We start from the raw sequence: 27,921 nt of genomic DNA on the forward strand, positions 1-27,921 counted from the left end.
TTCAAAGGATGAGAGCAAGAGTCTGGTGATGTCTATGGGTCACAGACTCAATGCTGTGACTGCGCACAAGGGATCTGCAACTAAATAATAGCTTTTAATCTTTTATATCTGCCTTATGCTCACATCAATGAGTGGGATGAACTCTAAAAGTGCTGTTCTTTTATTTGGTAAAACATGTGTTGAAACGGCTAATAATAAAATGTGACATTCTGTAGTTTTGTCTCATATTCATCGTTTCATCATATTTGCAAATGTCTTGACTCCACAGCCAACAGAACAATTTTGTCTTCACTGTTCCAATACTTTTGGAGGGCACTGTATATATATATATATATATATGTGTGTATGTATATATTGGATGGATTTGCACTATTGAAAAGTAAGTCAAATAACTTCTCAACATTTTAACAGTACTGTGAAGGAGAACATAACCTCACAACTGTTGACAGAATAATAGTGTGAAGTTTGTGGTTTCGTTTTGACTTAGAAATGCATGACTGTTGCCAGAAATGCTAGGCATCCAAGAACTGAGTGAGGAAGAGAGAAAGAATTGGAGGAAGAGAAGAAAGGAAGAACAGAATGAGGTAGCTGGGTCACTGAGCCAATCATGTCATTTGTGAAGCATGTGAGCAAATTTACTGCCTGCACAATTTAAATGTATGTGACTGAGTTGAGAAGTATATTGGGGTTCAATAGTCTAGTAAAAATGTTTCTTCCAGTTATTAAGGTAATCTAATAAAAATGCACAACAGATGAAGTGCTGCAGTTTCTAATGTTTATTTTGATAGTAAAATCAATAATAGAATTAGACTATCATGGTTACAAGCAGAATTGTGGTACCAACTCCGGGCTGATACAATGCAGTGACATAATTAAGGATAATACAAAAAACTGAAATCAAATAAGAAGAGGCACAATAACACAAACAGACACATTTTGAAGATCAATCACAACTGCTTTTAAGCCTACATCACATCTGTACACTAACAAGGCTCGATAAACCAAGCTGTTCTCCAACTAGTTGTGCCGAAAGAAAAAAAACCAAAAAAAAAACAGAAAGAAATAAAAGTGAAAGAAAATGTCCAATGTATGTCAAAACCCAGCACAACACTGAAACATAAATAGAACAACTGTCAAGATATTGTATTTGAACAGGCATATATGTGAACTACAAATATAGACATTGCTAATAGGATCAAGTAACTGTTAGTTTCAGTAGGATACACTTCTGCAGAGTTTTGCTTAAGAATATCACCAAGAGATCTATGACAGAGCACTTAGCAATGAAATACAGCCTTCCTACTGTGACTAGAACCAACAAAATAAAAATACAAAAAAAAAAAAAAAAAAAAAAACGAGAAAGATTTTACACTTGGGGAGTACACACACAGTACTAGCTACTTAAGGATCCCATGCTAAATTATCAAGTAGAATACCATACAACATTAGAAGCACAAGTTCACATAGTGTGTATTTTTTTCTTTTTTTTTTTTTGTTCTTTTTTTCAAATAATTGACACTTAACGTCAATTGTTGTAAATTGAATGTTGTATGGATTTTCGAAACTAAAGAAACAAGAGGAATCGAAAACGAAAAGGTTTTGGTGGCCCTGGTTACGTTTTCGCAAACCTGCTTCCAATGTTGAAGGTCAATTTAGTCGCTCGATGCAAATTTGGCAAAAGGTCGGAAGGGAATGTAAATCACTGCAGTGTAGAAAAGTATGCGATTGGACAGGTGCGAGCGTTCCTCGATGACCTTTTTGGTAACGTTGGTTTCAGAGTAGTGATTTGAGTGAGTCCGGTGCACTTCACTGCAAGAGATCTGGGCCCAACAGTCCAAGTGACCCTACTAGCTCTCCATGTCTTCCTCAACAGAAAAAGAAATAAACAAACAAGCAAACAGACAATCAAAGTAAGCTATCACCGCTACATTAGCACGGCCCTTTTCCCGCCCGACCACTGGTTCGGTCCAAGTCCAACATGTGCGCCCGGTGTGGGGTCAGGTCTTGGCACAGGTGTTGCAGTGGCTTGAGCAGATGTCGTAAGAGCAACTTTATTTCGGAACGGTTTCTAGCGTAAGATCGTTCACGGACCTGACAGCGCGTGCCAAGTCACAGCTCTGAGGGTGTTCAAGTACGTATTTTGAAATTCAGCACCATGGGTGGTGAGACAGGACTCCTACCCAATGTCCAAGTTTTTTTGAACCCAATAAAACGAAGAGCTTCTTTCCCCCCCCACATCGCCGTGAAGGGAGCCATGCAGCGGAAACCACCAAAAGAAGACTCAACTTTTCTCTGAGGGAGTGACTGAGTGCAAGGAAAGTGTCCCGACCGGGCGAACGGGGACGTCCGTCAGCGGTTCGCCGGTCCACCGAGACTTCCCGACCGAATTCCATCACAGGACGATCTAGGCCGAGCAATGCGCACCTCAATTTGTGTCATTTTTGTGTACGTGGAAAACCTTGATTCTGTTCGTTGGAGAACAACTGCTGAAGGCCATTTCTGTTCATTGGTGAGTGACTCTGCTCCAGGTCATAGCCGGCGATCTGAGGAACAGTAGAACCAGAAGAATCGGGAGGCACAATAATCTTGAGCGTTGGTGAGGGGACACAATGTTGACAAGGTTTGACATTGTCTTTGCAAAGCTTCTTCCACTCGGAGGGCTTCGGAGGAATCCACCACTGCGTACGTCCAACGTATATATATATATAAGTTACAATGTATCATGTACGAATGGATTTACCTGCTTCTACCAAGGTCAAAACAAAGGCAGAGACAATTCCAACCAAGAACCTAAACAGAAGAAATCTCACATGGTTTATACATACATACATGTTTATATCATATATATATATATATATATATATATATGATATAAACATTAAAAAAAAAATTAGTCTATGATTGCAGCACTCTTTGGATAGTCTCTCAACCAAAACGTATGGGACACAGTCTTTATGTTTAATCATATTGAACTCCACTGAAGGAAGACTACATTCATCTTTCAATGAAAACTGTATGAGGGCAAAGCAGCAACAGTTCTCATCTGAAGCAAGCTTACTGCTCGACACAGCAGAAAAACAAACAAAACTAAACCAACCAACCAAAAAAAAAAAAAAAAAGAATTAGAGAGAATTTCATAGGAAACTTATGATTTAATTCTTGGCATAATGGGCAAAATCTCATTTCTGTAGAAAATGTCAATAGATCAAGTTTGGGTTTTCATGTCTGAATAAGGCACCTGATTTTGCAGGCATCATTTCAAAAATAACATCGCAAATTCTGTAAAACCAAGTGCAATGTGGGTCTTTTCAGCTGAAAGCTGGAGTGCGATGGAGATGATTTACACCAAAGTATCAAAGTTTCTTTTCCCCACTTGTGCTCATTGGTTCGAATAAAGACGGCAAGAGCATTCTTCTGCCCCGATGTCTGTTGCAGAAGCTCCATGAATATCAATTTAGCAAGGTTAGCATGCACGATAGTCATGCCGTGTATATGCAAACATATCCATGGTTTCAAATATCATATCTAAAGGGATCAAGTGTAGCATACAGGTTTGTTAATGGAACATTTACAAGCAGCTGGAGTCATGATATGTAGGAATGCATGTTCTGCTGCTAAACCTTGAAGCGCTATCATCTAAAAAGCTCGAAGGTCTTTTCTACTTTTGAAGAACACTCAAGTTGAAACAATTACACAAGATACAGAGTAACAAAATGCACAGAATGGTAAAATGATTCATCATCAAGGTCCATTAAACAACAGCATAAAAGGAAAGCAAACAAACAAACAAAAAAACAACCAAAAACAAAACTACAACATTCAATAGGTTAAATACATTGGAAAGAGCATGTTTATTTAGCAACAATAAGACAGGCCGCCTTCCGTGAAATGCTTATCAAAAGATTTCTCAGCTTAGTCACCATGTTGTTTACCATCGATAACCACTTTTACAATACCAGATACAATTGTTAAAAAAAAATACAAGTGCTGTAAACTAAAGCAACATCCTGTCTTTCTACAGAGTGAAACCTGCATAGTGCACCAATAAGAGTAATCTTTCTTGTATATAGCAAACACATATCTACACAAACCACTGAAAAGGAAAGGTGTAAATGCTTGTTTGAGTGCTCTTGAGTATATACTGTAGCCATTTTAGAAGGATTCAAAGTGAGTTATCCATTGAGATCGAACTGTGTTTGATGAATCCGCGGTATAAAGATAGTGGCATAAGATCCATCTCTCGATAAATAATTGTTTACAATATAAAAGTCATTGCTCGTAGCTTGAATGTAACAGGGAATGATCTTTGATTCTCTATACAATTTTACAACATGATTTAGCAGCTTTGCGTCCAAAATTATTGAATCATCAACAATATGCAGACAATAAAAACAATCAATCAATCAATCAATCAATCAATCAAAGAATGGATGTAATAGCTTACTCTTTTTTTTCAGGATACATTTTAGTATCTCACGGTATGGGTGATTTCAAAAACAAAAACAAAAACAAGCAAACTAAAAGACCACGCAAATTGTTCGGAAACAGAAAGCTACATTATTTCCCTTTGAAAAAGTAATACGATGCTAAATAACTGCAAAATATATTAAATGCGGTATAAATAATGAATTATATTTACTTTTTTGTGAACTGGTATTTTTTGTGTTTTCGATGCATATATCTGTGTTTTTGAAGGCAGAAATCATTTCCCTAAGATTATAAAATAATCATAATTAATTCTTACGTGACAGCCCAATATGAATGTTAATATCGAATCACACTATGAAGCAAAACAAATACACATATACATGTGTGTGTGTGTGTGTGTGTGTGTGTGTGTGTGTGTATACATGTGTACGTGTTCTTTAAATATCTTTCTTTATATAAAAACATGATCAGCAAAAAAAAAAAAAAAAAGAAAGAAAGAAAAAAAGAAAGATAAAATACTGGCTTTTTCTTTTCCTTAACTGTTTGAATGCCACAGAGTCCCCTGGTTAAAACACTAAACTGCACAGCTCACATCATGTTGAATGCGAGAGCTTGCGACAGCACGCTACGATAACTACCAAGTTACGCTCTCAAAACAGCAGGCCGTCGACAGAAGGACAACATGTATTTCCATCTCCGTATGCTCATTGTCACTTGCCATCAAGCTTATTTTACAGGACAATCATGATCATTTTGAGCTAATGCCACTCTGAGAAGCTTTGAGCTGTAGATGGCACAAGAAAGGCCGGTCTTTGTCGCCATAACAAATGGCTTTGCTGTCTTTTAAGAATGGATGGGTTCTTAAAGACGAAAAAAAACTTAAAATAAAAACATAGTCCAATTGATTCCCCATGGCAAATGGAACTGCCTTACAGTACAGCGATATTTATATATTATTTATTTTTATTTTTTTCAGAGCTACTTTTTCAAATAACTCGGATTTCCCCCAGTAAGTAAAAAACATTACTTTAAAAAATCCACGACAACAATACCTATCTCTGGCCAGAGAGAATGTGTCAACACTGTACATCGACCTGAAGAAAAATCCAAAGCAGAATTTGTATTTTTCCATAGGAAATGTCTACTGAAGGCAAATGAAGATTGTGACGTCAGAGTCCTCACTACTCAATGAGACACATACGAACGTCTGTCTCCGCTCAAGACCTCTCTGTCACACTGCCCTGGTCAAGATGGCAAAAGTCAAGTACACACCGCAGCATTCAAACGAGGTCGGTTTAGCAGCAAATGGGAGGGGGAAAGCTTATTTTTTTTGTTTTGTTTTTTTCTTTTTGTCTAGACAAAGTGCTTTTGCTTCCTTACATGTAATATAGAACTTACTATACATTTATAGATATATAATATACTGTATATATTTTCCACATTTAAATTCATGTCTATGTACAAAAAAAGGAAAAAAAAAAAAAAAAAAAGTTACAACACATAATGGACGGTATATAGAATCTTTACTATGCTACTAAAAGCAAAGAAAAATAGCTTTACAAAACTCTTAGTTTAGATTTTAAAGGAAAAAATATTCTCCCTTCTTTGATCAAAATGATATTTGAAAAGCAACCTTCTCCACAAGCTGCAGCATCAAGAATAAAGTTACTTTTAAAAGGCCATTAGCAAACTATTAACAATTCCACCTGGAAGAGATTTTTCAGAATGAACAAATTCGCAGCAGCTTGAGATTGTGGTGGCAGGGAAATCTCACAAAAAGGGTCTAGGTCACAACTCAAATAAGAACTTTTATTTTCCATAATGAAAATGAAGCCTAATTTTAGGACTATTTAAGTTATGACGACATTATTTTCCATCACAGTTAAGCACATTTCCTCTTCAATTCTCATTGAAGTAATTCTCATTCACTTTACGTAATCATAAAGTACAATTGGAAGTATACATCACTGTAATGCGTTCTATTTTTATGCGGTTTTGAATTGTTTGAACTACGGTATTGAGAATTTGAGTGTAAAGTGCATTTGTAAAAATAACCTGGACTTTTTATTGTGAGATTGTTACAGCCGATGAAGTATATATATAAGTCATACATAAGATTGTGTTAAATACAATTTTAAATGAGGATTTTAACTGACAATCTATCGTTAAACAATTTGCAAAGGATCATCTGATTTCCCTTAGCAAGATGAGTGCTTTTGAAAACACTTTTCCGAGAGAGATCTGTGGGTAGCACAGAAAGGAAATATAAAGGCAATCTCTACAAAAATATATGCAATTCAATTTTTCTTTCAACAAAGCATAGAAATGTTTCATGCCGAGTAACATAGCATTTCAGAAGGTGGCATCTTAATGTGTGCACGGATTAATGCGTATTCAAACTCTAAACAAGACAATGACATGTATCATTTTTGTAAATGCACTCTCCTCTACAACTATAGGAAGAATAGTAAACCTTTTGGTTTTGTGATAATATCTTCTATGGGCAAAATAGAAGCATCTCCATTAACTTTATAGCTCGTCTTTTAAATACGCAACAAAACTTCGGAGGAGGGAAACCGAATGGCGGTACAAATACATATGAGAACAAAAGGAACAGTACAAAATTCGACGAGGATGCAAATGAACGCTTCTTTCTGCAGAGAATTGGACCCAAGCAAATTTCACAGTTCATTAGAAATCCCTGACCCCACCATTTTTCCTACATTCAATACGGTGTCAGGTAAGCTGTGCAAAACCTTACTTAGACTGGCTAGTTGCCATTTTAAGTTGCATGTGTCTTTGGTACAAAAAACAAAACAATCAAAATATAGTGTGCAAATATCATTTTTTGTTTTTTTTATATGTGAATATTTCTTATTACGACACCGCCCACCCCCTCTTAAACGAAGTACCGAAAAAAGTACATTTGCCAGAGCCATCTTATGATACAAAGCACAGACTCTGTGGCATATATCTATATTTTCCATGTTCCTATGTACATTCAGAGTATCTTTAAAGAGCTGAAATACATTACAACCCCCCACCCCCCGACCCCCCTTCGACTTCTTGCTTTCTGCAAAATGGTCCATTTGCGCTCTCTATTGAGTTTTATTTTTCCTCAACTCCACGATTACAAGGCACAATGAATCTTACTTGTATAAAGTACAAATATAAACAAAACCCAGTCTGGGATTCAGCTTTTTAAGCCTCTTTCGCTGAGAATTTGCAAAACAACATCAAAGGTGATTTGACACGAGGGCACTTCAACCAAAGTGTAGAAAGGAAAAGATTTCACCAGTGGATAATAATCAATCTGCCTATTTACAAAAAGGGACTTAACTGACCATCTTCTCAATTCAAAGAAAGAAGAAGAAAATAAAACCCTCACACACTCGCTCTCTTTCCAACCTGAGACGATCGCAAATCTGTGGGAAAGGGTATTTGAGGCCTGCTTCCTCACATGCTACTCTCTTGAAACATCCCTGTTCTACATATATACACCGAACATCAGTAACTTTGCGTTAAACATCAGAATTTGGGTTCCTTCGCGTTTGCCTTGTTATAGTTGGTGCATCTCAATTGATCGTCGAACAATTGCTTCGAACGGGAATTTCCCCGGACACTTATGCCCTCAGTTGAGAGATTAATAAGTGTATAAAGTAGGCCTAACGAGGGTGAAATCGTACACGCCGTGTTCAAAAACTCGGAAAGTCTGCATTTACACCTTTTTGACCGCTAAATCAACGGATCTAATGCCTTCGTAGTTTATCTGCAGAGTGCGCCTCTGCTTCTCAAAACTCTCAGTGGGCATTTGACAGATTTAGCTGGACGCAAGAGGAAAATGGCTACAGCAAGAACTGGTTCTCATTGTTTAGCTTTTTTCTCTCTCTTTTTCTCATTTGTTGGAGGTATCTCGTATATTGGCTTTTAATATTTGCAACATGGCGGCCTGTTGATCGATACCAGCCACATGCACACAAGGTAGGAAACAGACTACTGAGTGCAAAGGTTAACTACTAGTTTCATTTCCATTGGTGCACACGAGGTGAATATACACATACGTATGCACGGACAAGCGGGTATCGTATGCATGTATTCACTTTAAATGTGAGGATGCGTCTCCAAGTGAAATGGGCATGCAGAGTGTCGGGCCTTTACAGTGTGGGACAAGAATGGCGCGGATGGCTTCGCGTATGCTCCGAGGTTCTGGTCGGCGTGACTCTACACCTTCGACGTGGGCACACGCAACCCCACCAGCCCTCCGGTGGGATCTCCTTTCCCAGTGTTCTCCAGGATCTGATTCACAAAGTCTGAAGTCTGGCCGGCCACTGGTGGCTGCACTGTATAAACAAAAGAGAACGTAATTAAGAAAACCATACGAGTAATTAGTGCTGTCAAACAATCAATCGTGATTAATCGCATCCAAAGTAAAAGTTTTTGCTTACGTAATATATGTTTGTGTACTGTGTATATTTATGTAAATGCACAAGAAACAGGACATCGACGTTAATACCGGACAGGAAACAAGGGGCAGAACACACTATAAATACTGAACTAAATGATGGTATTAAACCAAACACAGGTGGGACTGAATTAACTAATAATGAACCAATAATGACAGGAACAGGAACAAAATCAAATATGGGCACATGAGGGCGGGAAACACAAGACACAGGACTGACTTTACTCCCCCCTCCCGGAAGGCACGTCCACGCGCCTCCTAACCTCCAACGGGGAGACAGTACAGTACAGTACAGACAGTACAGGGCGCCATGGTGGAGCAGGGAGCTCAAGAGGCCACGGCGGAGCGGTCTTCGTGGCCTCGGTCCTCACCCCGGCCTCTACGACCGGAGCCCTATAACCCCCCCTAAAAAAATTCCTTGGGGGAACTTACGGGCTCCGGGGCCCTCCGTAAGCTAGACTCAGGAACAGGAGACCCTCTGTGGGCTAAAAGCAGGAACAGGAGCCCTCCGCGGGCTAAACTCAGGAACAGGAGCCCTCTCGGGGTTATCCACAGGAACAGGAGCCCTCCGCGGGCTAGGCTCGGAAGCTGAGGCCCTCTCTGGGCATGACATGAGATCCACAGCCCTCCTTGGGCTGAACGTGGCGACAGGGGCCCTCTCAGGGTTAACTCAGGAACCGCTTCATAGAAGCAATAGGAGAGGCTTGGGAATGGCCTCCGTGGCCATGACTAGAGAAGCCGCCTGCCCCAGACGAGCCTCCATGGACAAGACAAGACCGACAAGACTGATTAAAATTGTTCCTGTGGATAACACTTCAGGGGACATGACTTGACTCTGGTCAGGGGCTGGAGCCTGCACTGGACTCTTGGTCAGGACACTGTAGCGAACTTTGGAGGTGAAGTGAGCCGCAGCCGGCGAGCTTGATGTCGGAGTGGCCGACGGGCTTGACTTCAGATCGGCCGGTGGGCTTGAGTGAGCCGTGGCCGGCGGGCTGGAAAGAGGGATGACGAGCAGTGACTTCCATGCCGCGGGAAAAACAAACAGGAACAAACTAAAAAAACCTTCCAAAAAACGGAAAACAAAACAGGGAAAAAAGGCGCTGCTCACTTTCTGTTTAGGTCCGGTATTCTGTCACACACAAAGGAAGCGAGGAGACGAGGAGTAACTCAAAATACTAGTCTTTAATCAAATCCAAAAAGGGTAACACACGGCAGGGAACGCAAGGCAGGCAGACGCACAAGAAACAGGACATCAAGGTTAATACCGGACAGGAAACAAGGGGCAGAACACACTATAAATACTGAACTAAACGAGGGTATTAAACCAAACACAGGTGGGACTGAATTAACTAATGAACCAATAAAGACAGGATCAGGAACGGGAACATAACCAAATAGGGGCACGTGAGGGTGGGAAACACAAGACAAAATGTTGCCACATTGGTCATGTCCGTTTTCAGATCAGGAACGAACACAAAATAGAGTAAGAAAGTAGCCTGCCTTGATCTTAAAGGAATAGTTCATCCAAAAAATGAAAATTCCTTCATAAATACCGTGGCAAACCTGCATGACTTTATTCTATTGAAGAATGGAGAAATGCTGAAGAATGTACTGGCCACTCTTTTCAATATAGTGAATGTGATTGGACATCTAGGCTGTCATGATCCAAAATGACAAAAAAAGCACCATTAAAGCAACATCTTACTCCAAAGGCTGTTCTAAAATGCCACAAGTCGTATGAAAAACTTTCAAAAGGTTCTTTTTGTCATTTATTAGAAGAATGGCTGACGGGAAATTACTTTAAAAATCACATGTGTTCTATGAAAAAGTGTTGTGGGTTTCAAAAAAAGAAAGAAAAATGTGGGTAAATGACAGAATTTTCATTTTGGGGTGAACTAGCCCTTTAAATGACTTTGAACTCATTTGAGGGTTACTGAATTAAATTGTCTATACAAAAAAAAAAATCAAGTAATAGGAGAGGCAAGATTACTGGGCTGTTTACTTTCCAGTCTTGTGGGAAAACCTTGCTGCTATCATGAGCTTCCAACATGTCAAAAATATTCATCTTATGTTCTTTTAAAGTTGTTTTCATAGCTTATATAACAGTAGGATGAGGTCATGTCATGTGGTGATGTGCTAACAAAAATTTCTTCAGAAAACAGTTTCAATACAACAGAGGTCACAGCACGGAGCGAAACAATGCAAAGGCTCTTAAAATTCTCGAAGACACAAGGATAGCAGCTGCTGGAGAAGATGCAGCTTGATCATGCTTGTAAAGCAAGTCAATTTCTTGCAACTCAGCTTGTTGTTAATAGTGTGTTTGAGGAGAAACTTGCTTTTACAAGATCACACATAATTTGCATTTGCAATGTTAACTCTAAAAGCACTTTTACAAGTGTTAATAATAATGCAATGTAGAACATTTTCTTACCTAAGGTATCCTCAATGAGTTTATCCAGCTTCTCTGTCATACTTGTTCCTTTGTCATGTGAGATATCCTGTACTCTGCTGACTATCTCTTCTTTGATTGCATTGATCACAAACAGCAAACGATCTGAAAAAGAAGATATTCATATCTTGGTCTCATTCTTGGCATATTTGGCAAATTTGCTCGGTTATGAGTATGCACAAAAACTTAACTGATCTAAAAACTAGTCTTTCAAAGATAAGAAAAGTGGTTACACTCAGTCTGGTCAAGACAGAGACATTCTACAATACACAATCTCAAGCACTTCATTCAAAAATTAATTTCCATGTCTAAACAATGTACCATATTCAGTTCCAAGGCCCCATAACTTGACTTTGTTGGCTTCGTACTGAGCTTTCTTTTTCAGCCTGCAGGCCCTAAGGAAGAAAAAACACACAAAGAAGAATCAAGAAGAGTATTTTGCTAAAAAAGTCATTTTGGTGCACTGTACTTCAGCATTTTAAATCACTGACAGCACACAATGTAGTTTAACTAGTCTATCCATAAAGGTACTACTTTATAGGATTTTAAGTTTAAGGGAAAATGTTGGGATGTGAGCTTTAAGGAATTAAAGCAGTAGTAGTTCAAGTAATAAGCAATATGGCTTTACCTGGATGCAAGCTTGTTCTTCTCCTTTCGAGACCGAGGCCGAGCGGTTAAAGGTAACTCACTAACCGGCGTCAGGTCACTAATGACTTTATTGAGTTTCCGGAGTTCATTACCAATCTGAAGTAGCTTTCGAGGGTTTGGAGTAAGATCTTCCACATCAGTCCGCCGTGACTTCTTCAGTGTGTATTTTCCTAAACAAGTCAGACAAGCATTAACGTTAAATGTTTCAGGCTTAAAGGAAGATTTTAAAAGATCTTTAGTTAGTAAAAGCAACTTCTGTCCATATGAATTTTCTAAATTTCATAAAAACGTTAAATGTTGTGATCTGCTGTAATTATAAACTTTAACATAAGCTGGACAGTCCCTTCTTTGTGCATAATTTTATATATAATGGACAGTGAATGTCTCACCATGGTGCAGGCCATTCTTTTGGTACATGTTGCTGGGAAGTGTGTCTCTGTCCCATTCGGAGGGTTTCAGCATGCGCTCCTGTTTGGATGGGATGAGCTGCTCGCTGTACTCCCAAAAGTATCGACGCTTACCCCTCTTCCTGGAAATTCCAGCTGACAGGCCTTTGACATCATCAACCATATCAGTGTCACATCCTGTTTAAAAGATAGGATGGTAATGAGGCGAAGAAAGAAATGAGCAATGATCTTTCCCTATCTTGCATTTACAGAATCGCTAAACCTTTATAAACTCAAAAATGCACAATCAGAATTCTCAATTCAGCCATAACAAGTCACAAGGGCTAGTTCAACACAGTCATCGTTTCAAATTAGGGCAGTTTTCACTAGGTGTTTTCACACAATACTAAATACGAGCACTGATACTTCTGTTATGTATACCAGTATTTCAGTAATGCTATAATTTAAGTCCAGTGAGACCGATGACTATTTTCATCAAATATTAACTTAATTGGACACTAAAGAAGCATAGCGTAATAGATCAAATTACAATGTTCACAAACCAAACTTTTGCAACACTTCCTTGTCCTTTAGACCAACCTGACAAAAGGCTTCACTTAAGCTGACTAGCTAACAAAACACTGCAAGACAACAAAAAAAAAGAAAATGTCCAGTGAGTGGCATTTCCAATTCTTGTTTTTGACAGGTGGAAATTTGGGTCTCTTCAGTTTCCAACAGGATGGGTGGAGGAAGACACACTTAGAGTTTGACACAAATCATCATACTTCAAAGATCCCTATCTAAATGTTTTCTGTCATCTTAGCTGGAGTCACTAGGTCTATACTATTTGACAAATCCAAACCTAATAATCATATGCACTGGACAAAAGTGTTTTACAAAAGTAAAATATGCACATTGCAATTTAAAATAAACTAAAAAATTGCACGTTTACTTAGCTATCTAAATGGGGGCATTCCACAGACATTAAATATTGTAAACGGAAACTCAAACATGCTTGTATGATGCACGAGAACCAATGAGACTTTTCTCTTGAACATCACGCAAGTATGGTTAAACTAAATCTGTTCATCTTATAAAGCAATCCAGTCTCTTCAAAAGATCTGAAACCAAACATCTTAAAAACATCTTAATGAAACACATGAATTAAAGACTTAAGGTTTTGGAACAACATGAATTTTAATTTCTGGATGAACTAACCCTTGAAAAGGGGAAGAATGCAGGTAACCAAACACTTCCTGGCCTCCATTATCTAAAATGTCTAAAATTATTAGCTCCATAATGCTCCAAAAATAAATTCAATCACCTTAAGAACCTATACATGCATTTGCTTTTGGGTGGCATCAAAATAACTGATAGTAATTTGTCATTTTTATGTACAACAAAGTATTGGAAAAGATCATATGTTACTTTCACTTCCCCTTGGTTATCTGCACACAACCTTACAATGCACTTTCCAAGTAGCTAAGTCCTAAAATGAACTGGATTTCCCAATGCTACTCGAGAGCAATGACATTCTAGGAGAATTAACGCTATATATTCTCTCTTCCTGCTCACTCAGTTGTAGGCCTACTTGTGCTACTGTTCACTCGCTTGGTGGCATTGAATTTTGTACCTCCGAAAGTCTGAATATATCAATACATGCTGTGCTCTATAAGTATCATTATCAATGCATCCCTAGTTTTTCATGATGAACAGCATCAACAAAAACATGTAATTTCGCACCTGGCTCTGAGAATGCATCACTAACGTAGTCGTCTTTGTCTCCCTCATAGTCCTCATCCTCCTCCTCCTCTTCCTCCTCCTCCTCTTCCTCCTCTTCCTCCTCCTCATTCTCCGAGATCTCATGTTCACTGCCAAACCCTTCATCATGGTCTTCATCATCTAGATCCAATCCTTCTGCCTCTTCCTCTTCTTCCTCTTCTTCACCTTCTTCCTCCTCTTCTTCCTCTTCCTCCATGTCAGCAGTCGCCTTCCCTGCCAGCCTGGCCCTGGTTAAGAATAAAGAGTAGTTGTGCTCTTCCTCCTTCTTTTTGTCAGCGGCAGACGCGTCGGATCCAAGGGCACTCACGGTGAGCAAGGTTTCACTGCCAGCAGCTGCAGGGAAGTTGAGTTTGTGTGGCACCGTCCTCAGGGTCCCTATTTCTGGACCAGGACAAGTCGGTACCTCTCGTTTAGGAGTCTCCAGTCTCTTTTCGCAGCTAATGGAGGATGCCATGTGAGCAGCGACGATGACTGGGTCCTCGCTGACCTGCGAAGCTGACGACTCGTGCTCCTGGATAACAGGAGAGGCAGAAACGCTAATCTGGGTGGAGCTCTCTACTATAGGCTTGCGTGGTACGCTAATGCGCACCTTGGCTTTGCGAACGTAATCCTTGTTGTCCAGAAATGCGGGCGAGGGTTTGCTAGGGCCCTGAAGCTGGGCCTTGGCCATTGTGTCAGTGCTGGAGGCAACAGGCCAGGTAGCTTTCTGGGATCCCTCGGCGAAGTCCGGCAGAGGGTTGCGACTCGAGGCGCTGGTTGCAGAGCTGCTGAGTTTGTTGGTCTTCTTGGCCATGGTGGGAGGTGGAAACAAAAGCTGCTTTTGACCCACCAGCAAGTCCGGATGGTAAAGAGTGTCACAAACTGGCTGTGAGTCCTCACTGTTGAGCTGGGCCAGGGTAGGTGTACGACCTATCACCTCCTCATCCTGGTAAGGGCTGGAAAAGTCATCAAGGCCCAAGAAATCAACTTCCTTGGTGCCCCAGATATCACAACTGGTGAGGCGAGTGTATTTAGTCAAGTCCTCCCAGTATGTGTCCCACTGCTCAAAGTTTGAGCTGTAAGCAGGGTCATTGTCTGCCAGCTCAGGCAGATGATCCATGCTGTCCAAGTCTTTGCCGTCTCCGACTGTGAAAATATCTCCTCTAGGGCTCTGGCGACAAGTCATGTCCCGATCCTGCAAACATTCAAAAATGTAACTCAACTTTGTACCCATTGTCATTAACATAACCCTGCGTATTCCTGTTCCATCTTTTACACTGTCTAGCTTTTACCTTGAGTTTGTAATTAATTCTGGGTTGTCAGGTTTCAAGATTTCACATTGCCCATTTGTAAGGCCTGTGTTAACATTCTTATTTGCATATTTACGAGGTTAGTAACTTTTATTGGACAAGTACAGCATGCAGCCTGGTTTAAAGGGATAGTTCACCCAAAAATGAAAATTAGCCAAAGATTTACTCACCCTAAGCGTATCTGACATTCCTCTTTCAGACGAACACATCCGGAGTTATATTCAACATTGCTCTGTCTGTTCCAATCTGTATAATTGCAGTGAATGGTGCCCCTGTTTCTGAATCTGAAAAAAAAGTATCCAAACATCACAAAACTACTCCACACGGCTCCGGGGTATTAATCAAGGAATTCTGAAGTGAAACAATGCGTTAGTTTAAGAAAATGTCAATTCTTAAAACTTTATAAACTGAAATGTGCAGCTTCCTGTCTCTAAAGCAGGTGCGTTCACGACAAGGCAGTCGAACGTATGGCGTAGGCGTAACGTAAGATCCGGAAAGAAGACTGTAGTCTCGCGAGAGTAAGCTCCGGGGAGAAGCGTGTAATCTCGCGAGAACCAAGGTTTGTATACAGCACAGGAAAACCATGAGAACAAGTAAATTGTATCTGTTTAGATTAAAATGGTGCGTTCGTGTCGAGACCCAGGAGGTTAAAATAAGTTTGTGACAGGTGTTTTGTTTTGCTTTCTCCTCTGTGCATCCGCGTTCGTCATGCACTCTCTCCCCGGATCTTGCGTTACGCCTTTTGTTACACCTACACCATACACTCGACCACCTTGTCGTGAACACGCCTGCTTGAAAGACAGGACGCTGCACATTTCAGTTTACAAAGTTTTAAGAATCTGCATTTTTCTTAAACTAACGCATCGTTTCGCTTCAGAAGTCCTTTATTAACACCCCGGGGCCGTGTGGAGTAGTTTTGTGATGGTTGGATACTTTTTTTTCGGATTCAGAAACAGGGGCACCATTCACTGCAATTATACAGATTGGAACAGACAGGACAATGCCGAATATAACTCCGGATGTGTTCGTCTGAAAGAGGAATGTCAGACATGCCTAGGGCGAGTAAATCTTTGGCTAATTTTCATTTTTGGGTGAACTATCCCTTTAATGACTGCTTGTCCATTTGTGGAAATGTTGCCACAACCACTTCCGTCTACCTTCTGAAACACTATGCAAAAATAATACTGTCAGTTTGTCAGTTTATACATGACACAACATGTAATCATTGAATTAAATGTAATAAAATGCTCAGAGTTTGGGGCCCACTATAGGGGGCCTCAGCAAACGTCCAAGTGGGCAAACGTCCCCAAGAGGACTTGTGTGATTTCTAGACCTGGAAAAGTCATGCAAATTAATAACAATTTAAAACACCATGGGCACTTTCACAAAGAATATACATTTTTCTAGTTATGATCAGCTCTAAAATATGTTATCAGGCAGAAATTGTGTAAAATTTACATGATTGATTCATGGCCAAAAAGGAACAAATTAGTTGAACAGATCTTGTTGTTCTATGTGCATAGGATCTGTAGTGTGAAAAGTCTCTAGGTATGAATAAAACCTGAAAGAGTAATACTGTGTGTATGAACTCACCAGTTCATACATGAAATCTGGGTCAGAACTGTTAGCCAAAAGGTCTGTGCTGGTCAGTGCCTGGTCAGTAAAAGAGCAGTTTTGAAAGGCATCCCCAAAGGGAGGGTCCATTCCGCTAATGCAGGGCTGTAAGCAAGAGAAGCATCCCATGACACCTATTTCAAAATACCTCAACGAGCACCCAAATTTGAATGACCGGGCCCATACCTGAGGCATTGCAGAGCACAGATCTTCAGTTCCTTGACGGAAACTTTTCTGCCACCTCCCCTGTCTCAGTCGCCCTATCTTTTCGTCAATCTCTGGAGGAAATTTGATTTTAAACATAAAAAAAAAAAAGGAAAAAAAGAGTTTTTGTTTTCAATATGGAGGCTTTAGCAGCACATTTAAGTGTGGCTGAGTTGTCCTCCTCACTTGACTGTTGTCTGTGGAAAGAAAACAGAGCAGGAGAGCAGTTAGCTAGCACAAACGTTACAGTAACACACACTATCTGCACAAACATCGGTGCACAAAACAGGACACTCGACCTGCGCAGTCCGGTAAAGCAAGTCTATAAACAAAATGTCACTTACAAGCTGTGAACTGGCACAGACTATGAAACACTGAGAGGAAACAGCTGTCAAAAACAACTGTGTGCTGACATTAGAACAGCCACACACAGGTTCGTCTCATAGAAATCAATGCTTTTTTGCATCTGCAAACATCCGCAGAAAGACTGGGGTTTTCCTAAAAAGGTCCAGCTATGGTCGAAAAAGTTAGGGAGGTTGCCTGAGATCCATGGAGGAACCGAAGGGAGCCCTAAATCGTGTCAGATTGTTGGGAGGCAATAGTGCAAGAGCATCGAACACTAGGGCTATTTTTAAAACAACATCGGCGGAACCCCTTCCCCTCGACAGACAGACAGCCATAGGCGGCGAGACCTGAAACGCTGGACACTCTTTGCATAACAAATCAACAGAAATACGTCGGAGCATGTGAGGCTTGTGCTGGCCAGCTTCAGCGCTGAGCAAAACAATCCTGTCTCTCTTGTGCTTGATGACATCATTTCCTCCTGGTGCACCGAGCGAGTCAAATAAGCGTCTTATCACCCTTTGGCTTTGTGCACGGCAGGGTTTGCATACAGCCCACAGAACTAGAGTGAGAAAAGAAAAGAAAAAACATTTCCCTTCAGCGCTGCACTATTCTACTGCTTACTCAGCCTACAAAAAAGATCTCGATTTTTTAACTCTGCAAAGAAAATGTGAATGGTGTAAAACTTTGACTGGTTGTTAGGGCGTTCTGCTTGGGTTTCAGCACATTGCTAAGAGGTTTCTAGGATGTTCTGGGTGGTTTCTAAGGAGTTGCTAGGGTAGTTGCTTACTGGCCAAGCCTCTTCAACAAGCCACACAATTTGAAGTCTTATTATTTTCGCTAACCCAAAAGAAGAGTTCACAATTAAAGCAATGTACAGCGACAAAGTGGCCTGTAGTCATTCATTTTCAATGAGAGCTCCCAGTTTCCGACAACATGAGCGACATTAACCACTGACAACAGGATGTGGGAGTTTAACTTTTAAATTTAACTTCATGCAAATGAACACCGACTCTTTGGAACAAATAGTACCAAAAGGAGTAAAGTCAGTAGAGCTCACGGGCTGACATCTCCTGCGAGATACCGAGAGTTTGATTCAAGCATTCATATGAGATTACACACCGCTGTCATTTAAACACAAAAGCTTTCTCTGCATAATGCAAATTTTGAGCAAAAAGAAAACAGTCCTTGCATCTGAAAATACGTACTTTCCAAATATAAACAGCATGTGAATTAATTAGTACACCCAGAGTTCAAGTCATGTAAAAAGGATTGCATTTATGAGCTAAACGCATATAAATGCCATCACAATGTCATAATTCCAAGTAGGAAACTTGTATTTTCACATTCATACTATTAAGAACATAGGCTACTTTTTTTAATGGATATGGAGTTTGTCGCCATAAGATACCTTGTTTTATGCTAAGCTAGTAGGCAAACAGAAAGCACAAACAACAGACCACAAAACCAGTCTTAAAGTCGGCATGAAACGGAAGTTGCGACTGTCTTTTCTTCTCTACTGTGACGTATATCCGAGTGAAACGGCATCTGAAATGAGAGGGCGGGACTTGATTTCGTCCTTCGGAAATTGATTGGATCGATGGAAGTTGGGGCGTTACTAACAAAATGGAGGCAGATCTGAAATGCCAGTTTGCAGATAGTGGTGGGGGATTTTTCGCCACTGGATTCACCGCCGACACCCAAGCATGAATAAATGTTTTATTTATTAGGGATGACGACCACGATCAACAGCACAAAACATGCCTAAACGAGAGAGAGAGAGACTGCCTGAATATGAGCGCGTCCACCATCAGGTTAAGTCATATTCATGAAACAAATTAGTTTGCAATGTCCTAAGAGTAATGTTGTCATAATATCCTAATACCCTTTGAGTGTTTAAGGGTAACGTACTCCCTCATGACTGGTGTCAGTGCTATAAAGTGAAGCATCAGCTTAGCTTTTCCCCTGTCGTTTATCCCAGCGTTTACCCCTCCCTCACATCACTAGCTCCGCCCTTGCGCCATCACTCGTGACCAGAAGAGTAGATGAGTCATTTTGAGGGGGAGGGGAGGTTAACATTTTTAATTAAAGATTACGAGTGCACATGAATTTTAAAAAAATAATGAAGTGCACGGATAAATTCTTTATAATAAACACTACAGTATTGCATCAAAAAATAAGAATAGTCAATTTTGATTTCATGCCGACTTTAAGTCGCTGGGGTATATTTGTAGCAATAGCCAAAAATACATTGTATGGGTCAAAATTATCCGTTTTTCTGTTATGCCAAAAATCATTAGGATATTAAGTAAAGATCATGTTCCAAGAAGATATTTTGCAAATTTATTACCGTAAATACATCAAAACTTAATTTTTAGTCTCTGTTTTCAAGACAATTGAAAAAAGCTTAAACTTTTTAAAACACTGTTTGGTTTATGCTGCAGAATAAAACCAAAATATCTTGAGTTTGTGTTAACCAGAGACCTTATTTCAGGCATTTACCCCAAAACCAATTTTAAAAATTCATTCAGTTTAGGACAATACAACCACAGCTGCCAAATTTCTAACTTGTTTCTGGGTTTTGGCCAACAAAAATACATCATACCAGCAGCTCCTCATAGCTTTGGGATGGAAGAAGAATAGAATTCTGTGGGGGAATAGAATCTTTGGATTGGTGTATTCCAGGAATAGGAATGTAGGAACATAAACGCAGTGAAAGGTACAGTGAACTGACAGGTTCCAGCGACAAACCTGCGGTCAGTGTGAACAGGACATAAGTATGAGCAATAATACTACTGATTTGCATCAAGCACTCCAACATGTAGGCTACTTCGGACAAAACTGGGGCTGGGGTTTTAATGGACATTATGGGGCAATTCTGTCTGGAAGAGTGATCAGACATCTGCATTTGGAAACCGAAATGAGGAAGAGGCACAGGCTCCCTGTATGAGCAATCCTGCCAAAATATATATCCACCTGTTGTGAGAACTCATCTCAGCACGATCGCTATAAGGAGGGCAATGTGGAGGAACGTCTACCCAGCAGACCTACATTCACAGTCTCACTGAAGAGATTAGGATTGACATGTTACTTACCAATATTAATTTTGATATGCTAGCCTACAAAGGACAAATAGCAACACGTTTGATGATGTGAAAATACAGAAGGACAGATGGATCCGAGAGAAAGAGAAACAGAGCAGCTGATACTGATTATCTTGTGTAGTAAACAAGCATTGTTCTCATGAATACAAGTCCCTGAGCGGCTGAAATGAAAGGTCTCTCAATAGGATCTGGGAGTAACAGACTATAGATCAGAGGAAACATGATACCGGTGCTTTTGAAATGATGGTTTTGCACTGAATACCCTTGCTGGAAAACGTCATTTCAAAATGGCACTTGATGGAGTATGAGGTTAGCCAATCGAATCCCAGTTTGGTTTTGCAAAGTTTCACCTCAGAGGGTTCGAGTCTCAGGTCCGGCAGGAATTGTCGGTGGAGGGAGTGAATACCAGCGCTCTCTCCACCTTCAATACCATGATTGAGGTGAGACTCTTGAGCAAGGCACCGAACCCCCAGGTGCCACAGCAATATGGCTGCCCACTGCTCTGGGTGTGTGTTCACTGCTGTGTGTGTGCACTTTGGATGGGTTAAATGTAGAGCACAAATTCTGAGTATGGGTCACCATCCTTGGCCACACTTCACTTTCACTTTCACTTTCGTTAATTATATAATGCACACTATCGTTCCTTAGTTTTGGGATAGTTCACCCAAAAATAAAGATTACCTCACGACTTACTCACCCTCAGTTAAAAAAATGTTTTAAAAATTATTTAACTATTTTTGGGGCTTTTATGCCTTTATTGTTGATAGGACAGTGGAGATACGACAGGAAAGCATAGGGCAGAGAGAGCAGGGAGCAGGATCGGCAAAGGACCATGAGTTGGGAATCAAACTCGGGTCACCGGAGACACAGTTGGGCTTGATGTCGGCTATCAGCACCAACAAAGTCATATACACCTAGGATGGCTTGAGGGTGAGTAAATCATGTCATTTTTGGGTCAACTAGTATTCGTTTAACTTTTTTGAATGTTTTTTTTTTTTTTTTTTTAAGAAGTCTCTTACAAGGCAGCATTTATTTACTGTTGTGAAATATTATTACAATTTACAATGACTGTTTTCTATTTTAATATATTTTAAAATCTAATATATCCTTGTAATGGCAAAGCCACATTTTCAGCAGCCATCATGCCAATCGTCAGTGTCACACGATCATTAAGAAATCATTGTAATATGCTGATTTGCTGAACAAGAACCATTTTTATTATCATCAATGCTGAAAACAGTTGTGCTGCCTAATTTTTTTGACTGGTAGTGTATGTAGAATTAGCAATGTTAGATTCATGAACAAATCAGTTGAACAGCTTCATAAAACTGGTCTGAATGATTCGTTCGTGAATCGGACTGAATACGAACACGTCCAACAGGTAAGGACCCAGGTTAAGGGCTCACTGACCATCTCTCAGGAACTTAGCTTGTTAGCCAAGAACTAACAACTTATCCAAGCAAAGATTTGGCTGACAAGGTGAAAAGGAAGTTACTTTTATTAAAACTCCTTACACGTATTCAGACCACATTCACTGATGGCTACTCGTTAGCACTAACTATTATGCACTTTAATCTGTATGACATAACTCAAAGCAACATTGACCTCAGATATTATAAAACACACCTGTAGAGTAAACCATACTGGATCACATAATACGTAATGGATGACATATGAGCCTGTCCATGTACTTGTAGTGTCTCTTGTTTCAAAATCAACCCTTTTGAGGGACTAATTGCACTCACATTGTGTCGTGACATACTTCCAATTTAAAATAATATGGGTCACTTGTTTCCGGCCAAGTATGTTTACAATCTACTGTAGTCGCCTAGTTGCTGAAAAGCCAAACACAGTGGCTTGTAAACATACAGTTCAAACAAAGCATAGGACACATCACTGCGGGTCAAAGGAGACTAGTAAAGAGTTTATTACCAGTGCTCTTTGAGTGAAACAACTACACTTCAAATACAGCAACGCTCCATAGTCTGGACATCAAGTGGCAACCTGACCCACTAAATCATTGTTTATAAACAAAACAATATCTTTACAATAAAATTCTGTTTAATTGTTCATTTATTATAAAAAAAAAAATTCAAAAAACAATTTTTCCCTCACTGCAAGCGAACCTGTATTTAATGTAGTCCAGTTTGTTCTTTCATTTGCCATGTTCCCATCTTTTAGGAAGACAAGGGCACGTCACGCAACCTGTATTTGCCTAATTTGTCTGGTTTCTACCATGCAAGAGATGAATAATTTGACTGACTTTTATTGAAAGACACAGGCAACACTTTCTCCTCCTGTTTAAAGTTAATGTATTTTGCTTTTCTAACCAGCTGGGAACCACTGATCTAACACATTGAATAAAATATTAACAAAATCACCTTTACATTTTTATCCAAAAATGTAGCCATAAGACCTTTTTCATCTTTGGAACACAAATCTTTCATACATTGAAAGCAATTTATCGAGCCGTTTAATTTAATCCATGATCGCTTTACATGACGAACGGGTCTCATTTCTTTTCTTCTCATATAAACTTTGATAAATGCGCATAAAGCACATCAAACAGAACTTCTGCGTCATGCACACACATTTGATAATAAATAATAAATTATTTATTATTTATTTACTTTCATTATTAGGCAAAATTCAGCTAAAGCAATTTTTGACAACATTAACTGAAAATCATAAAAAGTTAAATAATATATGAAGAGTTCGTTTGCAACTTCATTTTGAACAATTCTCAAAAATCATGTTTTTTCAGTGTGCATTCCAACTAATCTCAATCAAACTGCAGTTGTTTTTTTGTTTTGTTTTTTTGACTAGATTAAAAAATAACAGCTAACACAATAAAAACATGATAACATATAAAAACATTTTGAAAAGTGTAAAAAACGGAGTTACCTGTCTTTGCAAATAAACTCTTCATATGTAAGGTGCACTGAATGCTTTTACCAGAAATGCACTATGCAAATGGTTTAGTTGTACTAAACCGTAATGTTTGAAACTACCAAAGAGGTTTTAAATGAAAGTAATCAATATTAAAAATAAAGTATATTTTATCATGACAACTATCTGCAATATTCAGATTTTGTCCGTATAAAAGTTTTGCATGGTCATAAAACTAAAACTCAACTTTGCCATACTAGTTTTTTGCAGTGAGCACTTACAGGCCGCCGCTTTGTTATGCACAAGCTAAAGAATCTTAAGCGTAGGCGTGCTGTGATCAAATTGGTGGCCTTTGCGCTAAAGCTACAGAAACACTTCGCCTAACACACAGGAAGTATGACAAGAGACAGTCTAGAGCTTATTACAATTCATATTTAACTTTGACTAAAGTTTAGACATGTCTTATTAGCACCAAGGTCTGTCTGCACCTTAAAAGGACAGTCTGAGTTAATTACAAACAAGCTTACATTTTGCAGTCCAGCCTTCAAATGCACAGACTTTTACTCTGGAAATGTCAGAGGTCTCTGCTTGCTGAGAAGGCAACAGCACTCCTTACACAGAAGCAAACGCCTGACTCTCAGTCTTGCCCTCAAGGACAACTGAAGCACTTTGAAAAACAACTGAAATGGTGCATATATTAAGCAAAATGCTCCTTTCTAGCATTATTATTTTCTGGTTGACTAATGAACAAGATTTGTGCATTGAATGGCTTCCTCAAAGTAAATTTAACAGGTAACAGACTCAACATAGAGTTTATTGCAACACGTTATTATCATGTTAATATCACCCACGTTAATGTGAAAAATGCTGAAATTGCTTTTGATCATCTGAGCACTTGTTTCAGAAAACACACTGTGCAAATACTGCATAAAAATTGCAAAGAATGTGAAGGAATAGCCCGTTTTTGGTTTGATATTTTCCCAAACATTTCTCTGTTCTTACAAAATAAATTTGATGAAATAGCTGTGAGCAAAAAAAAAAAAAAAACGTGAGAGTAAAGTAAAATATATACATTTTAAACATGTGGGGGATATGGATATGTAACGTACACAGTGCCATTTAAAAATTGAGAAACTAAGTTGATTTTATTTCGATCCTTTTCCCCTCACTCCTACATTATTTATATATTTCAAAATATTAAAGCAGTCAGTAGTAATGAAGCTTAACTATTTTCATTTATTTTAATTATTGTAATAATTACAAAACATTAACGTGTAATTACTATATTTTACTAATTTTCTAATAAAATTCAGAACTATTTTCATCAACTGAAAACGTTTCATCAATTTTTTTATTCTTATTATTGATTTTAAAAAATCTGTGTAATTGGTATCAGCAATATACACTACTGCCTTATCACTAATACAGACATAATAAACTCTTGTTGTATGGAAAGATTTTTAGAAATTTCTTATTTTATTTTCCAATGCAAAAACAGCATACGGGTTTAAAAAAATATATATATATATATATATATATATATATATATATATATATATATATATATATGGGTGATAATTTAGAATAAATAAAAGTACATTTTACGTGAAACTAATTTCACAAAAGGCATCTGAGAAGTTCAAGGCTGGGTAAAACACTAATTGCTCACTTATTCAAATTAGGATGAACCTTTACAAAAGAAATAAAATGCAAGCTCTAGTTCAGAGTTGACTGTTCGACTTTTAGCACTTTAATATTTCATGACAAGGAAAGTAAATTCCAGCCATAACACATGTGCATCTACTATCAGCACAGGCCTCTGAATGAAGTCCCAATCAAAATTGCTCACTTTTTTGTCTATTCATCAGGCTTCAGATACGTTTTTAATAATAAACTGCAAATATAACCTTTCAGATGTAATGCCATCTGTCCTATAGAAGACCACCCCTGCAATGTTTACATGAAAACAGAATGACCTACTAATAAACAGCACTTGTCTGCTCACATTTCTACACTTCTTAGACCTCGCAGATTAGACACATCTGCATGAAACAAATCATATGAATGGCACTTAAACGCTTGGCGTAATTTGCACATTATGGCCAAGATCATATTATATTCTGACCTACTAACACTTCACAACACCCTGAACTCAACATGGCCCCCTTCGAAAACAAATAGCGTCAACCTAACCCGTCGCGATTCTGCGCCAACGCCCACGTAATGGCGTTTTCTGATTGGCTGCATGCAAAGTCATAGCCCGCCTCCGCAACCAAAGGATTGCACCTACTCGATGTCAATCAAGCACAATTACGCATAAACGACCCGCCTCATAGCGCTTGGTTGAGTCGACGAGCAACAAACAATATTGCAGGCCTCCCTCATGTTACGTAAACAGATGGAATGCAAAACATTATCCCCTCATAAACTTTTAGTTTACACACAAACACTCATTTTTGAAGTTTTCACAACGCACCTGGCAAATGAAAATCATTTTGCGATAAAACGACTCGTTCAAACGGAAAACAAATTGCGTTTTAAAGCTTTCGAGTTTCTTTTGATGCACAATCAAAACAGTTTAAAATCATTTCGGATAGTTATCTATGTGCCAAAGGCAGTCTAGATACCGCAGAGACTATCGTGTTTCCATTTTACTTTGCATCGTGCTGATGGGGGCGTGTACCCTTACAGACTTAGTGGGGTTAATTCTAGTAAGACATCGTAAAATCATCTGTGAATACAAAGAAAAAAAAGTTTACAAACCACCGATCACCTCATATATGTATCAGATCACCTTAGCGTAACATATTTTTGATAAACAGGTATGCGCAACTTTCAATCAATGGTCTGAAATGTCGCTGAATGCTGTAAATTCATGACTAGGCTTTCCAAGTTCATCCAAGGATTTCATAAAACCAGCCTAATAATTTATGTTCAGCAAATAAAGGAGAGTTTCTCTTAGAACAGTAGTGACAACCTATACTTAATACACTTGATTTATATCATCAGCTTATTAATAAAGGACATGGGTGTGTCAATTAGAGGAGATCTCCAAAAGGTGCAATGTTCTAGAAGTTCTCGAGTAATTGAAAGCTAACAAGCAACATCTCCTGCCCTTACTCAGCACCAATGACTGGCCAGCTAAGCAACCACGGGAAAAACTAAAATATTGATCTGAAAGGACAAACGGACAGCTCAAGCTGCAAAAACACACAGCATATCGCTGTATCAGCGAGGGGAACAGCCGAGAACAGGTTAGGCTTTAAAGAGGAACTAGAGCGCTGCTTTCACACTATGGCCTCCGTGTCCCTCCCCTCTGCTAGCGAAACTTAGCCAGAGAGCTAACTCCAAGAGACAATGTTTTTATCATCCTTAAACAACTATCCTCACACACTTCACAGTGTTGGCTTAGTCAGAAAGATGACTCACCTTTAAGCTACCCATATGCTAGTACAAAAAAGGTTGCAATTCCAATTTTATCCGTCTTTAGGAAAACTTAATGTCATTTCTTCTCAATCCACGCCGTCTTCCTCTCTGGTTTGTTTTGTTTATCTTCTTCCTGACGGGTTCCTGGAAAGCGCGTGACTGCCTTGTCACGTGCTTTCCCTTTGGCCAATCAAGACGAGCGTTCGTTCTTCACCCAAAACAAGCTATTTAAATACCTTGAGCTGACCTGTGTGTAAATATTTTCCTGCAATATACAACGATATTTAATTATATTATAAATGTATTGATATTATGTTATAACATGTTGTAATTAATATAATGCCTTTCTCGTGATCTTAAAGGCTTTTTAATAAATTAGTGGTAGCTTTGTTGTGCTACTGTATGAATGTTACAAAACTGACCTTTTTGACCTGGTTATGATGGAAAAGCAGCCAACAATTATTCTCTTCAGGAATGTTGGAGAAGCATCCAGGGTGTAGCTCAAGTAGTTTGATTGAATGCCCGGAGTGAATTTTTTATGCAACATATGTAACAGTAATATGCATGTAATATGCATGCATAGTCCTTAGAGAACAAATGAAATGAAATAAATAAAATATAAATAATAATGTAAATATCTTCTATAACCATTTTTTAGCATTTGGTATTTGCACTTCCCTCACCCCTGATTTATTTTTCTTTCCTGCCAGTTTGTAGTGTTTGCATGTGCAAATATCGTCTCTTTTTCTCAATATTTTTTATTTTATTATTTTCAATTAATATTGTTATTTATTTTGGTGCAAGCATACATAATTGCATTCTGTGACTGATTCGGAGAGTAAAAATACTTTTTTCTGACCTTGATATCTGTCAGCATGCCGAAACATGCTGAGTTATT

At 39.0% G+C, this 27,921-nt stretch overlaps 1 protein-coding gene across 2 annotated transcripts; it reads right to left on the reverse strand.

Annotated features, from left to right (window-relative positions):
* Nucleotides 1–761: 761 nt before the first annotated feature.
* On the reverse strand, nt 762–27,169 carry crebrf (creb3 regulatory factor). 2 transcript variants are annotated; one of them, XM_058757220.1, is made up of 9 exons: nt 27,027–27,169; nt 17,245–17,459; nt 17,038–17,163; nt 14,117–15,329; nt 12,377–12,571; nt 11,968–12,157; nt 11,661–11,734; nt 11,322–11,444; nt 762–8,768 (listed from the first exon to the last, which is right to left on the reverse strand). In XM_058757220.1, exons 2-9 carry the CDS (start codon nt 17,359–17,361, stop codon nt 8,650–8,652), a joined length of 2,157 nt encoding a protein of 718 aa, XP_058613203.1. In that variant the 5' UTR covers nt 17,362–17,459; nt 27,027–27,169; the 3' UTR covers nt 762–8,649. The 2 variants fall into 2 exon arrangements, with proteins under 2 accessions (XP_058613203.1, XP_058613204.1); XM_058757221.1 differs by lacking the exon at nt 762–8,768 and adding an exon at nt 8,795–10,019.
* Between the last annotated feature and the right edge of the window lie 752 nt (nt 27,170–27,921).

The sequence above is a fragment of the Onychostoma macrolepis genome, chromosome 21 (genome assembly GCF_012432095.1).
Source record: "Onychostoma macrolepis isolate SWU-2019 chromosome 21, ASM1243209v1, whole genome shotgun sequence".
Taxonomy (NCBI): Eukaryota; Metazoa; Chordata; class Actinopteri; order Cypriniformes; family Cyprinidae; genus Onychostoma; species Onychostoma macrolepis.

Coding starts and splice junctions, on each gene's coding strand:
- crebrf (XM_058757220.1), bottom strand. CDS start 17,361: ATGTTTAAAATCAAATTTCCTCCAGAGATTGACGAAAAGATAGGGCGA. Junction 15,330..17,037: donor CAGATTTCATGTATGAACTG/GTGAGTTCATAC, acceptor GAATGTTTGCAG/GATCGGGACATGACTTGTCG. Junction 12,572..14,116: donor TGATGCATTCTCAGAGCCAG/GTGCGAAATTAC, acceptor TCTTTTAAACAG/GATGTGACACTGATATGGTT.